Source organism: Gasterosteus aculeatus, chromosome 20, assembly GCF_964276395.1.
Source record: "Gasterosteus aculeatus chromosome 20, fGasAcu3.hap1.1, whole genome shotgun sequence".
NCBI lineage: Eukaryota > Metazoa > Chordata > Actinopteri > Perciformes > Gasterosteidae > Gasterosteus > Gasterosteus aculeatus.
Genome location: NC_135707.1, coordinates 15,355,800 through 15,370,450, shown reverse-complemented (window position 1 = coordinate 15,370,450; position 14,651 = coordinate 15,355,800). Strand labels below are relative to the sequence as shown.

Sequence of the window (14,651 nt, the reverse complement as noted above, 5' to 3'; positions counted from 1 at the left end):
TGTGTGTGTGTGTGTGTGTAAAACTCAGAGGCAGCGAGAGGTGATAAACCTAAAAGTACCAGCCCGCAAATCCACCAACAGAGAAGAAGAAAAAAAAAAAAGGAAAAACAGAAAGAAAACCGGCGTCGGCAGCAGCGGGAGAACTTTGTCCTGTGAAGACAGAAGATGTATGGCTCTGGGGAGATAGTAGCAACAGTAAATGATTACCTTTTTACAAACTGGGCCTTTGTAATAAAATGCGTAGGTGGGAGTATTATCAATTCAGCCGCCCGGTGAAGATAGCATTTCTGAAGCCACGGCGAGGCTGATCCCTATCTGGAGAGGAGCCTGAATCTGTATTCCTCACTGCGAGTCCAGGAGGCAGAGGGGTCTGAGACCTGCATCGTGTGCGTGTGCATGCGAGAGAAAGTGATTGTGTGTGTGTGTGTGTGTGTGTGTGTGTGTGTGTTGCACTGAGAGAGACATCCGTTAAGGCCTCTCATGCCTGCAGGCCCGGCCGTGACAGAACCAAGATCTATTTTCTTACACCCACAAACGGAAAAGACATGTAAAAGTGTGTGTTTGCTTGTGCGTGTGTATTCGCAGCAACAAACCACATACACACGCAATCTCTTTTCTGTGCAAACGTACACATTTACTCCTCGGGGCACAGAACTAGAAGATTGGAGATGTAGTTCTGTGTGAAATTGTGTGTGTGTGTGTGTGTGTGTGTGTGTGCATCATCTCTACAAAGTAGGTGTTTGTGCGCCAAGACGAGATGCTCAGCTAGATGTCAGATTCCGGAGGAAGACACTGACAGATGACACACACACACACACGCACATGCACACACACACCCTCGAACACTTGTCTGATAGCAGTCAGACAGGAGTGGAAGACGGACAGACGGATAGCGCGGCGGCGCCCCGAGTCACATCGCTTGCTCCCAACGCACACAAGCAGCACCAAATCATGACGCACACACACAGCAGCAGCAGAAAGAGGCAGAAAGCGTGCTGACATACTGGGAGAGGAGCACAGGTTCGGCTGTGGAGAGATAGCAGTGTGGCCCGCGGCGTCGAAGCGTGCTGTTGAATTGTGGGATATTTATTTGAAGCGGGGTGACCGATGGCGTGACACTCACAACCTTTGCCAACTTGTAACAGAAGTCAGTGAATTCCAAAGAGTTAAATTGAGTTCATTCGTGCTTCATTAATGAAATTACAATACTTGTGAGACTTGGCCTGTGAAAGTCGGCCTTATAAACACTCCACACCTCTTGGTAGTGACTTCAGTCCACTCCACGCATTGTGGGAGAGCTACGCTAACAGCTAGCATACACCTTTAGAAAGCACAAAGTATCTGCATGCTAAGACACAACAACTGAGAAGAACCTCCATTCAAAGATAAGGCAACTCAGATTAAATTCGAGTCGAAAGATTTTTTGTTGAACATCTGCCGCAGAAGTTACAAGAGTGAGAGGCTGTTAGTCAAAGTGACTAAAGTGAAATAGACACGTCCACCAACCCACGCACACATCGAGGAGCCAGCAGCGCCCCAAACTTTCAAAATGCAAGCGGCCAGTTCAGACTCTCAACCCGACAAACACAGAGCTCACAGCTCTGCAGCACACTGGAAACACAAAAGTTCTCCCCGTCTCTCTGTCCTCCTTATTCTACTTTACCCCCCACTTTTTTTCACAGGTGTCAAAAGAGATTTCATGGCCTGTGCGTATGTGTGAGTTGGCCACACCCCTTTTGAGTGCTAATTTACCCTTTTAGGTTTAATCTCCCAGTGAGTGGCTTTCCTCGCCCTTTAATTAGGCTATGGGGAGTCGACACCAACACTAAACACACACTTAAGACTTCGAGACACGCACGCAGACTACTGCTCGCCCCCACACACGCGCAGACATATGCACACGCACACCTTCAAAAGCTGCAGTCCCAGACTTCGCTAAGACAGTCCTCATCGGCCCTCTGTGGGCCTCCTTCACACTCTGGCTCCCCTCAACTGCACCAGTCACCAAGACGGCACCGAGAATTAAAAAAAGGAGTAAGAAAAGAGGGTGAAACAGTCGCCATTTCAGCACCACGATTGTGATTTAAGATCTTGAGTGTTTTTCACATCTCTTCCCCTTCCTCTCCGTCGCCTCAAGGTGGTAAATCTCAAAGAATCTCACTTTTGCATCTTTTGATTAACATTGTTGTAGTACTAATAAGGTAGACAGACAAGCTTTTACTGTAGTACTGTAGTAGTATGCGTCTGCGGACAGAAGCGTTATCCACGTCAGCATTAAAAAACAGGCTGATCTGTGCTTTCTGGATCGGAACCACAGTACTTCTCTTTTTTTCTCCATCGACAGCAACATTTTGAACAACACCGTCGGAACCGGAGCTTAACTTGAACACTCCCCGGTTTTCTTTGTGTTCCCCAAACAGAACTGAGCGCTAAAGAGGGAAACACAATAACAGCAGTGGTGATAGTGACTTGTTATGTCTGAAATAAGAGGGCACTTAATTGGGGTCTAATAGGCAGCCCCTCTGATTACCAACTCTGCACATTGGCTTAAATTAGCCCACTGATGAGCAGCCAGGGGATTCAATTATGCTGGGGGAAAAAATAAGGGCCTCTAATAGGACACTGTATCAGAAAACATGGGATTGGGCCGGGCTAAAGTGTTGGTAATTGGTTGTTTAGTTGGGAAAGTTGAGCCTTTTGGTAATTAGAGATGCAGAGACGTTTGGAGAGCCACCAAACGGACGACACGCGGAGGCTCCACAGGCGAAGGAGGAAGACAAGGGTGCTCGGCACAGCGAAGGGGGCAAAGGTCGCAGTGGAGATCTCAGAAGTGCACTTGAGCCGATGAGGGTGTAGATCAGGGAAAACATGTTGGTACTGGGAGCACTGTTGACTCAGTAAAGGTCAAGATGGGGCAGGCCGGGGCTGAGTGAAAATCAGCAGTCTGGCCGTGGCTTGCAACATGTTCTCCTCAACAACTTCTTCTTCTTCTTTCCTTTCTCTTTTTACTCAACTTCGCCATCAATAGCTTGTTTCTCGCTCGCTGTCTTGGACAGGTCAGCTGTTAGCGTTGGCTAAAAACGGGACGGCGTCTGAGTCAAGGGAGAAGGAGCCTTGAATTATGGATGAGTCTCTATAGCAGCCGGCGGCCTGTCTGGTTCCATATCCACTGTCCCGAGCAGGAGGAGCAACCCGCCCGCCCGCCGGCATCTCCACCGCTTGTCACTCACGCCGGGCGCTTGTCCCTGACGGAGCACCGTATATACACACACGGAAGCCCGCTGCGGCGTTCCCGCCAATCGCTCCTGCAAACCTATAGCCAACGTCCCCCCCCCCCCCCCCCCCTCCTTTTCATCTTTTCATCTTTTGATTAAAAAGAAAGACGAGGAGCATTTGAAGCGCAGTGACACATTAGGAGCGTTCCCTTAAGAGTGGTAGTCTATTTAGATGGTGGCCCTGTTCCCTCTCGGGAATTAGTGCGGTGCATCCAAAGAAAAAACTGCCTTTCTAGGAAAAAGGAGTTCCAGTGTTTGAGCCGAAGCCTCAATGGAAAATGTTTGCTAATTAGCTGCATAAAACCAGTTCAGAAAAATACGACTTTGTAATTTCATCTCTAAGCGCGGTGAAAGGACTATTTACTGCTGTCCTTCTTGTGTCCTTGAACATCCAAATGACAGTGTAGCATTAGCCTACTCAAACTGAACAATTTGATCCTTTCCCCGTGCTACCGCGCTGTGCCACCATCTGCAGAGTACGAGAACAGCGCAAACACAAGCAAGCGCCACGCAGCGCTGTACCGTCTCCACGTCATCACAAGTGAGCATGAATCAAGAGTCATCAATCGGCTTCAGATTTCCTGAGTGACAGAACTAGAGGCGGAGGTTGACCCAGTCCGTTAATGACGCTACACTTCCAGGCATCGTCCATCATCCAGGCCCCCCGCCCCCCCGCCCCCCCCCACCCAACACCACAATGGCCTAAAGGTGACGGGAACACAATGCAAACATCCCTCCACACCCAGAAACCTACTGGCCCTCCGCCTGCGCACTGATTGGATGCGACCTGTCAGTCAAGGCTCTGAACGGCGGATAAACGGCCTCTCGGAGCCTCTCGGATTGGAGCCAGGAGGAGAAAGGAGTGGAGTGGAGGACGAAGACCAAACAAAGGGCCGTTTGTTGTTGCTGATGGGTGATAAATGCTGCCGGTTTGGGGGAGTTTTCACGCTCATTGGAGCAGGTCATTATGCGGGATTTGCTGCTTGCTCGCCCCTAACTGGCACCGGGTTGCTTTACCAAGATGCCTGCAACCGCCGGTGTGCATTTTCCCCTAAAACGCTCAGCTACCTCTCGCCCCCTTGTTTCAGGTCTCCTGAGACACCGCGAGCAGCTGCTCCTCTCCTGTAATACCTGAAGCAAGACTGTGTGTGCAGTGTGTGGATGGAAAAAGGCAGAAGGGGGGATACCGATTCACTTCGGTCCTCGCCGTGAGCCACTCAGCCAGATAAAACTGAAAGGTGTTCCTCCATGAGGGAATACTCCAATTAACACCTGAATACAGGCCTGAGTGCCCCACAACAGGTTTCTACATGCAGGCTTGCCGAGGTCGCTTCGCGCGGTCGGGAAAAAAAAGATGCGACGGACAGAATAACAAACACAGGCTGAGCGTGTTATTCTGCTGTCGGTTGTAGTGAGAACCAAAGAGACCTTGAGTTTCAAGCCACAGCTAAGTAATATAAAGTTGAGCTCATTTAAGTATTCTTCAATTTGCTTTGGCTTCCTGTTAAGGCAACAAAGGCCTCGTCGTTGACTTTGTAGGATGGAACTCAAAGGAACTGAATCTGGGGAGTGACAGCGTCGGCACAACGAGCCAACCGGTTAATCTGACTTTGCATCGCGCGGAGCAGAAGGACTTTTTTCATTAATGCCCATCAAGTGTGCGCAACATAAGGACGGTGACACAAAGACGCAGGTTCATCACGAGCACTGACGACTTGATGTCCTGTAGGTGTTTTTTCAACTGCGATGCATTGTTTCTTCTTCTTCTTTTTTTTTTTTCCTCACATATTTTTTCGACACAGAAACGTGTCACATATAACACATTGTTATTAGAAACAGATGTTGATCTTATCGTCGGCGTCTCCGGCGTCTTTCACAACGTCGACACGGTGTCATATGCGCCGGGATGCCGGGACACATTTGCATGACATACACACCTGTCCTCCGCCATCCACCATCCAACACACCGCTGTAACACAGTACGCGAGTAAAACTCGGGAGAGTAATGTTTCATTACATGACGAACAGAAGGTGAAAGCGGCGAGGGGAGGGGAGCCGGGGAGGCACACAAGATGCATAACTTAAGTAAAAGCCATCCAAAACCATATTTGTTTAATAAGGACAAAATATATGCAAACAAATGAATTTGCCTGTGGTTGTAACTGTGTATTAAGATCATCACTTACAAGGCCAGGCCTCCTCCAGCCCTCCACGGTGGCCATCCATCATGCATTATTAAGGAAAATAGAATCTGCATAAAGCAGCAACAATGCCTTGAAGAAGATTATTTATTTGTTTTATCTTTTGGGGCGCTAAGCAGCACATTCAAGCACTCGCTCGTTGTGAGCTAATTACACAGCATTTGATCGCTATGCCTGGGGGGTGTGCAATTATAACATTGGTTGAAAATATAATAAGGGAAATATATCCCAATTTAAAACAGAGGGATGATGATGCCTTGACAAAGCTAATGGTAGCTCACCTGTGTGTGTGTGTGTGTGTGTCATGGTTTTAGAACCTGAACCGTACGAGGGGGCTCAATTTAACAACGCCGTCGCCCCGCATCCACAGCTGACCTTCTCTGGAGGGAGGCAGCTGAAAAAGAAGGAAATGTGCCAAAGCTGCTCCAGTGAAAGCTCACACGCGGCGTTTTAACTAGAGGCAAAGTTCTAGCAGCCGGGTAATTTAGCAAAGTCGCGGCGCTCCGAGGTACCTGTGGCACCAGGCCCGCTATCGGTGCCGCAATCACACGGGCGCCGCCACCCCTTTCTGCCGTATCGCTCTGAGGATCGCACGGGGAAGACAATTGCCATTACCGTTTTATTAAAATGTGTCCTATCAGCAACATTTCCCCTCACACATCTAACCTCTCCCTTTTCTCCTTTTTTTTTTTTCTAACCCCCTTCTAATTCTAATCATCATTCTCCTCCATCGCTTGCTGGGTCTAATTCCCTCTCTTCCTTCGTTTGCAAAGGACCTCTGCTTTCATCCTTGAGAAGGGCTTTAATTTGAAGAGCGACGCTGAATAAAGAAGGGAAGGAAGAGGGAGAGCAAGAGAGAGCGGCGGCGGAGACGTTCGGGTGTCAATCAATCCGGGGCGAGGGGCCGCGAGGGCCTGTGACGAGGGTGCGTTTGATCTGTGTCTTTCAAAGGGGGAACAGCGGGAAGGGCCATCACAGATGATTTGCCTCTCGCTGCTGGCCCCGGTGCCACTCTGACAGAGAGCAATCACAAGCAGGTTAATTCAACATCTACCTTCTTAATCTTTTTTTCCCCGGTCTCTTTCTTTTGGTCCCGTTCTGTCTACTTAGATGAAAACTCTGCTCTTTCCGCTACCACCCCCACCTCTCTTTTCCCTCTTTTGACGGAGGGAGAGATCACGGGTGTACTTTCAATGCCTTTTCCAACCCACTGTGCTTTCGATTGCTTTGGTCTCAATCAGGTGAAGCGTGGGTGATTGTCTGCAGACGTATAGTATGTTTATGTATCGCGCTCCCATTAAGTATGATTTGGAGTGTCATGCATGCATGAAAGTAGAAAAGAAGAATCAGTAATTTGTCTTTAGAAATAGATAAGGGTAAAAACACACATTGGCTGTGTGGTCGTTTGGCGTGACCGTCTGACCTTCACTCATGACACTGAAACATGAAAAGGCCTCAAACTGTGCAAATGTACAGTGATTACCAGGAATCCCAGTGAGATCAGGGCCACCTTTAAGAGGAGGCCTCTCAAATAACTTAACAGACCACAACAAAGAAAAATGAATCTTCTTTACCAAAGGTCGGCCGAGCATGAGGACAAACAGAGGTGAGGGAAATTCTGTAAAAGGGTAAGAACAGGTTTGCTTTGGTTAAAGGTGAGAGGGTATGGAGAATATGAAGGAGGGTTTAAAGAGTGGGTGAAGGTAAAAAGGTTGTGCTCAGAGGTTAGGACAAGTAAAGGAGTTCAAAGATAGATGTTGGTCATTGGATTTGGGGGAAAGAAATTACACCAAGAATAAGCCGGTTCGAGAAATTAACAATAAATAAAAAAATATACTTTGTAGAGTCAGCACAAAGACGCAACTCGCAATCCATTCAGTTTGAACAGGAAATAAACCACCGTACTTCCAGTAATGTCCCTGCGTGGCCTCTTCCCCATGGTGCTCCTCCCCAACTCCTACTGCTTTTGTGTGAGGTCAAAGGGATAACAGGATAAAGGCTGTCCTCTCTGCTCCTCCGGAGGACAAGCACTCGGCCGATTGGATTTGGTGGCCTTCAAGGACAAAGGAAGAGCACTGGGACACAAAGGACCCAATAGTGGAGGAACACGATTTCATCTGTCTCTGTGGCCCGAGTGATTGGCAGCGACGACGGGACGGGTAATCTTTGAGTGCTGCCCCTTTGTGTCTGGGTGCCCTCCATCAGCAGTGAGAGGCGAGAGTCGATCCATCGACAAGAACAGACTCCAGGGTTCTGGAGGATCTGACCTCAGATGGGGCTCGGGAGCATGGGCAGGGCTGCAGGGGGCAGCCAGGTGGTTCTATTCAGTGGGCAGATTTCAATGGCTGATTTGCCCTGTGGGCACGTGGCGTATGTACGACGTTACACATTCGGAATGCAGACGATTAGAGAGGCAAGTAAGGAAATGGAGAGTGGTGTGGTTCAGATTCTTGGGCCGGTAGAAATGAACAGGTACCGTTTGAACGGGGCAATTAAAGTCCAGTGCTTGGTGCCTTGCTCAAGGATACCTGCCGTTCCATTTACCGTTCCAGACATTACATACACAGGTATACGTGTACGTATATCATACTTCCAAACTCAACAACGTACGGTATTACGGTAATAATTCAGTAGTGGTGGTAACTTGAATTTGGAGTGAAAGGATGAAAAGTTCTACACCATTCACATATATTAATTTTAAAACAGCAAATTTAGCCCAAGTTTGCACATATGATATATATATTTGAACAGAGCCTTAGGTTGGGCATTTGGTTACCTGCATGCAGGTAGGCGAGGTCCGGGTTCTCGATGTCAGGGTGACTGGCCTTCAGGTGGTTGCGGAACTCCATGGGAGAGTTGGTGGCATGGTTGCATTTGGGGCAATTGTACATCTTCACGCCCTCGTGTTTGCCGGTGTGGAGAATGTGCTTCCGGATGTTCTCGGCACAGTTGGATCTAAGGGAGACAAACCAGAGGTAAAAGGCCTCGTTCCCATTTTTGTAACAGATGAAAAAAGAAAAGTTGAGAGTCATGAGGGAGAACACAAGAGACACTTCCATGCGGAAAGGTTCGCCGTGGACGGACACACAGAAACGAGGCCGTTGTGGCAGACAGCGAAACACATTTGTTACACACACGTGCTGTGATTTTTCCTTCTTCCCCTTCAGTTGTGTGGGTTCAGTGGGTAATGGTGGAGGTGTGGGCTGCTGTGAGGCTGCACAAGGACCTATAGAGGCCTTCTCAACAGAGGTATCTGTCATGCATTAAGTAGCTTTTGCATGAAAGCTTCTGTATGAAAGGTATAGAAATAGTGGTGTATGTTACGTGTGTGTGTGTGTGTGTGTGAGTCTGTGGTCTTTAGGCTGGTCAGATAGGGCAGCCCAAGCAGTGAGCTACTGCAGGGTGCACGATGTAATGATGTCAGCTTAGAGGCACACACAACCCTCTGCTGATTAATGATGCTGCCTGACCTGCTCCCAGGGTCTATCTAAACCCGCTCACACACACACACACACACACACACACAAAAACGTATTGCTGATGCAATGAATGGTGAAGACAGACACATATAAAAGACTGTAGTCTGCGACAAAATAATACAATCTCTGATACGGCACAGGTGCAAATATACAAACATGAACCACCGCCCCCTCTCTTCCCATTCTCACACCACGAGCACAAAAGGGCAAACACAAAATGCATCATGCAAGCAAGCATGTGCAGTGTGGTTTAACAGTTTAATACACACACATGAACACACAACGTTGTGTGCTGATGGATGGGGCACTCGTGCTCAGTTTGGACCTGACATTCTCGGACAGTATAATACGCAATTACTCTCCCTTATCACCTTGGCCAGGACAATAAAGCTTCACAGTGCCATAGCTCACGCCAGCCAAGGAGAGAATTTGTTTTCACTTTTGCAGAGACACCTCTCTCCATCACAGGCCCGCAGACCGGCCCGGCTCCACCGGGACAAAAAAAAAAAGAAGTGAGTGGGCTCTCGCTGGGTTCGGTTCGTCCTATACCAAATGCACAAGCACCAACCGCTGGTGAGCAATGAGGGGCCCTCCACTGCACTCAACACTACAGCAGGTTGGGGAGCCGCGTTCCCAACAAAGCAGCAGTAATCCACAGCAAACTAAATCACCCGTAATAGAACGCCAAATAATTTGGAATGCATCGAGTTCATTGCAGGTCAGCGGAGCAATGACTGCAATACGGAATCAACAGGCAAGTACAAGTGACACGTGGTAGAAAAGCAGCAGGCTTGATATCTAGACTGTATTTTTTTAAAAGGAGCTGCATATGAGGAACCTTTACTTACCATGAGGCCGTGCAGTTTAACATCAACATCAGGTGTAAAGAGTGTGAAGAGCCTGACTCATCTTAAGTATCTAAATGAGTCAGATTCATGTTGACTGAGCGTGCACAGATACGCACATAACTGTTAATATTTACACGTATTTCCAATCTGCAGACTGTGATTGCATCAGCAGCAGAACTAAACCGGTTCACAGACGAATCACGGCCACATCTGTCGACTGTTTGTCTGCCGATTGGAAAAACAGGCGGACGGAAGAACTCAAACTGTCACATGCTCATCAATTACCGCGCTGCGCTTCTGCAAAAAGGGAGTTTTTACACTAAAAAGTGAACTGATTTCTTATTCGAAAGTCGGAGCATAAATAGATAAAAAAAATTCAAGCCCAGCTAAAAGGTTGAAAAGAGAGCGCGGGTGGATTCCTAGGGGGGGGGCGTGCTATCTCTCAGATATGGTAATGGCATAATTGTCATATTAAAACAACACAATGTGCATTTAGGAGTCAGCAGGTGTCACAGTTAGTGAAAGCCCACACCAGCCCTCCCACCATACACTGTATTAATTAGTCCAACACTGTTTCAACTTCCTCCCCCATGCACGCACTCACCGCGGGAATCAGCCACACTGACGCTCAGCAGATGCATCACCCCTTCTCTGCCTCTTTCAGTCTCTCTCTCCCTCCCTCTCTCTCTTATTTTTGCCATTTCCATATTCCTCCTCCCAACGAGTGCATGGTAATCGGAGAGAGGTGTAATTGAGAGGCGCTTTGTTAGAGGAGATTTAAATGCGTCCCTTTGTGGGATCGGATGGCGGTGGGTCGGATCATCGGCGCTATTTGGATCTTATTCTGCCGAGGAGGCCCGGTTATCATCATTAATGTCTCCCCCTTCCTCCCCAATCACTTTACAAGGGGGCGAACCTCCCTGGCACTGACGGCGAGTGTGTCATCCTCAAAGCCGCCATCGCCTCCGATTGAAACAGTATTCTAACAGGTAGATGGGAACGCATTCAATAAACAATAATAGCCCCAGAAGCATGGCAGCGTGGCAGGAGTCAAAGGCTACGTACCAATTAGACCGCTTAAGATGCCGCTGTGGCTGTAATGAGATAAAAAACTCCTCATTGTTAACAATATAAGTGATTCCCTTAACACTGAAGTAAAGAAGTTTTACGGCTTGCATAAATAGCTGGAGAATAGTCAAATAGACATCATTAATTGACAGCCCCGGACTCCCGGCGCAATATCATTAGAATATTTTTACCACTATTACTATAATTATCTCCCTCTATTATCTGTCTCTGTCTGAGTAAGACATGAGTGGCATTTGATAGATCATTCACTCCCTGCTCATTTACATGCATCTGAGGAGCAGCAGTGACGGAGATCAAGTTGTACGTGAGTGGGAAGCGCAGATTGGCATCCACAGCGTGAAATATTTAGGTTTTATCACTGGAAATCAGAGGCACACCTTTAAAACAAGATGCCAATGTTCGCCGTGAGAAACAACAGTTAACCAGACGGCAGCTGCATTTGTCTCAGGCCTAGAGGTGTCTCAACATCTGCGCCAACACCATTTTGTGAGCTCACACCCGAAAAAGGGTCGAGTCGTCTGCAGTCGGGCCACCAGGGTTCTGTACATGTACTCAGAGCGTGGCAGCGGGGCAGAGGCGAGGCCCCCACCTTCAATTCCTCATCCTCACATTAGTAAGCCAGCGGGGCGTTTCCCCAACCTCTTCCTCCTCCCACCTTCAGCCCCCCCACCCCCCGCCCCGCCTCCCCCTGCCTGCCCTCTGGACCTCTCAGAGCCCCTGGGGCCACCAAAATGTTAATTGGGCTTCTAATTTACTGTTTCATTTGCTGCGATATGTAGCGATCATTAAGTATCAGTGAGGGAACAATGGGGAGGGCAACGTTTGACTCGTATCTGTGATATTGGGGTTAGTATGCTGTGGTGGTTTGATATGGGACCAAAATGTGCCCCCAGGGTAAAAAATAAATTGGCCTTATTAAGCATTACTTAAATAATTAGCTAATTTTTTCTCTACACTTGGAGCCTTTGACCCAGTACGATCTGGAAACAACACATGTAGAATGGGTTGCTCAGAGTCCCGAGTAGCACAAAATATCTGTCATAGCACGAACGGATTTCTGGGAAAATAAAATTAAAAAAAAAAGAAGAAAATTTTCACATACAATCAAAAGAATAAGAAGCAAGAGGAAAGCTAGCAGCTCTGCGAGGACGTACTCGGGCACCTTAAACATGCTCGGAATGACTACTGCTACTATGCTGCTGTTTGGGTACATCGTCTACTTTAATCTTAGTCTTATTTTGGCAATTTAGCATTTTCAACTAGGAGTGCCATTAGTTGTGCACGGATTTGGTCATCAAGCAGAAACCTCTTGACCTGATGATGACGATAGAAGAAAAGTCAGTGGACCCCGAGCATCCGTGGGATTCATCCAATAATAATTATTATTATTATCGAACAGAAGTGGAGCAGAATGTTGTTCAGAAATCTTGTTGTTGAGAGTATGCATGTTAAAAAGACAAGATGCAGTTTACCTAAGCTACTCTATGACATTTCTGATTATTTAGGCCCAGAAATATTCAAAGCGTCTTATATGCATCTTAAATCGAACAAAACACATGCACCTCCTTCATTGATGGTGATGAAATACTTTGTGATACATTCAGGTACAGGGTGAGATAATCCTTTGATAATTGCTAGATAATAGCCTGACTACGGTTATTATGTCTCAGCATTTCACAAAGTTGGACGGCGTACAAAAGACTGGAGAAGGGAGGCGGGTGCTTCGCTGCGAGCGGAGCAGGTGTAGCAGGCGGCCGAAATGACTTTGTCACAGAGGGGAAAAAACAAATGAACAGTACATCTAAAACCAATGATGGGTTTGAGATCATTCCCTTTCACACCCTCCTGCCACAACCTGCTGAGGAAGCGCATGACGAGAGAAAGAGGGGAAGACAGAGAGATAGAGAGACGGTCCAGGGGAGATCGAGGGAGGGAGAGAGAGCGAGATAGAGAGAGATGGAGATGTGCAACGCCAGCCAAAACTTTTTCAATTTCACCGACAATTTCCTGTGTAATTACTGATCTGGTATGATGGTGTTTTAATGACAGGGACCTGCCAGTGACAGTGATATTGTGTGTGTGTGTGTGTGGGGGGGGGAGAGAGAGGGAGTGTGTGTGTGTGTGCGCGTTGGGGGGATCTAGCTGGGCCTGTTGATGATGGCAGAGTGATGAGATGGAGCCGTGTTGTGGAGATTAGACCTGTCTGCCCTCCACCTCTCCCACTCACCCTTCGTGCACACACACACACACACACACACATAAAGCCTCTCACCCTTCCAAATTACCTTAGAATGCCACCTGCTATCAAGCCATCACACTCACTCACTTACATACATACACCACACACACCCTCCTACTCCCACCCACCCATCAACCCCCTTATCATTAGTGCCACGGTTGGCGGCCATCGGGGACACCAACTGTAGGCGGGTCAATGAGCCGGTACCTGTAGTCGCACCAGGGGCAGCGGTACGGTTTCTCCCCCGTGTGGACACGCTTGTGCCGCGATAGGTGGGACTGCGTGGTGGAGGCGAAGTTGCAGATCTTACACTTGAAGGGTCTCTCTCCTGAGGACAGAGAGACAGCTGATGAGACCATGATGGAGGGAAGGTTTTCAGGAACACGCATATTTCATATATGAATATGGAGCGCAACACAACTGACGTGGTTCGGCAACCATGGCGTACCACTCTGCTGGCTTTGTAAATCATTTAGGACTTCCTCAGTTGTTCATGATGCTATTAGCAACTTGCATATTTTGCCGACACAAACGCTTTTCATAGGTCTTGATCTATTGTAAAACTATGAAAAAAAGCGGCATTTTCTGAAATAAATTTAAATATGCTTACTCTGAACGCTGCAGACACACATAAAATACTGTTTTTAGTTTCCATTTGACATGTTGTGTGGGAGTAATTTAAGTGTATGGTAAAGATGAAGCACTGAGAGGTATTTCTGTATATCTGCTGAAGTGTAATCTCTGAAACCTTTTGATCTGTCTGCTTAGTTTAAGGCTGGTTAGGCCGTCACTTGTCCACTTGTATGCAAACACGGAGTTCAACTTACAGTTCAAGAGATGAAAGCAGATGAACTGCATTTGAAGATTAAAATCAAATGTCAGTTGAATTGTAAACAGAGAAAGAAATGAAAATCACAGTAGAAGCTGAGGTGCGAGGTACAGCGCAGTTTAAGTGTGTGCGTTGTCTATAGTTTAAGTGACAGTAGTTTAGGTGCCAGCTGAAGTTTTAAAGTATTAGTTTAAAGTTAATTGAAATATAGAAATCCTCAGAAAGTTGATCTGTCAGGCAGCAGAATGCATAAAACGCATGAATACATTTCCATGAAATATAATGAGTGCAATTTTGATGGAAGATTTTTATCATTGAATGATGGATTACTGTATTTGACACATTAATCTCACAGAAACAGAGACGTCCAAATTATAAGGTCATGGTCACAGGGTCAAGGTATCAAATTAATTGACTGTTGGGACTGATGTCGGTGGGTGCAAGTTGGAAAATAGTCCATAGCTGAGCTTTGCGCTGTGTGGGAGATTTGTACTTTTAATTATTTTGTATTTCGGGAGGGTTGTATTTAACCCAACGGAACGGCACTATTTAAAACCTGCGACCCAACCTCAGGCTGCTTTAAGGAGCTGCTAACCTCCTGGACAAATCATACTGTCTGGTGTTTGTTCAAATACAGCTTCAATGGCATCAGAAAAGCATCAGCCACCCACTGACTGCATGCTGGGCAGGG

At 47.3% G+C, this 14,651-nt stretch overlaps 1 protein-coding gene across 1 annotated transcript in view; it reads right to left on the bottom strand.

Annotated features, from left to right (window-relative positions):
- znf407 (zinc finger protein 407) overlaps positions 1 to 14,651 on the bottom strand; it is a 119,284-nt gene that overhangs the window by 24,970 nt on the left and 79,663 nt on the right. The window contains exons 8-9 of the mRNA XM_078095351.1: positions 13,339 to 13,459; positions 8,253 to 8,431 (exon numbers count right to left, since the gene is read on the bottom strand). Coding sequence (XP_077951477.1) covers positions 8,253 to 8,431; positions 13,339 to 13,459 — 300 coding nt within the window. The remainder of the gene's footprint in view (positions 1 to 8,252; positions 8,432 to 13,338; positions 13,460 to 14,651) is intronic.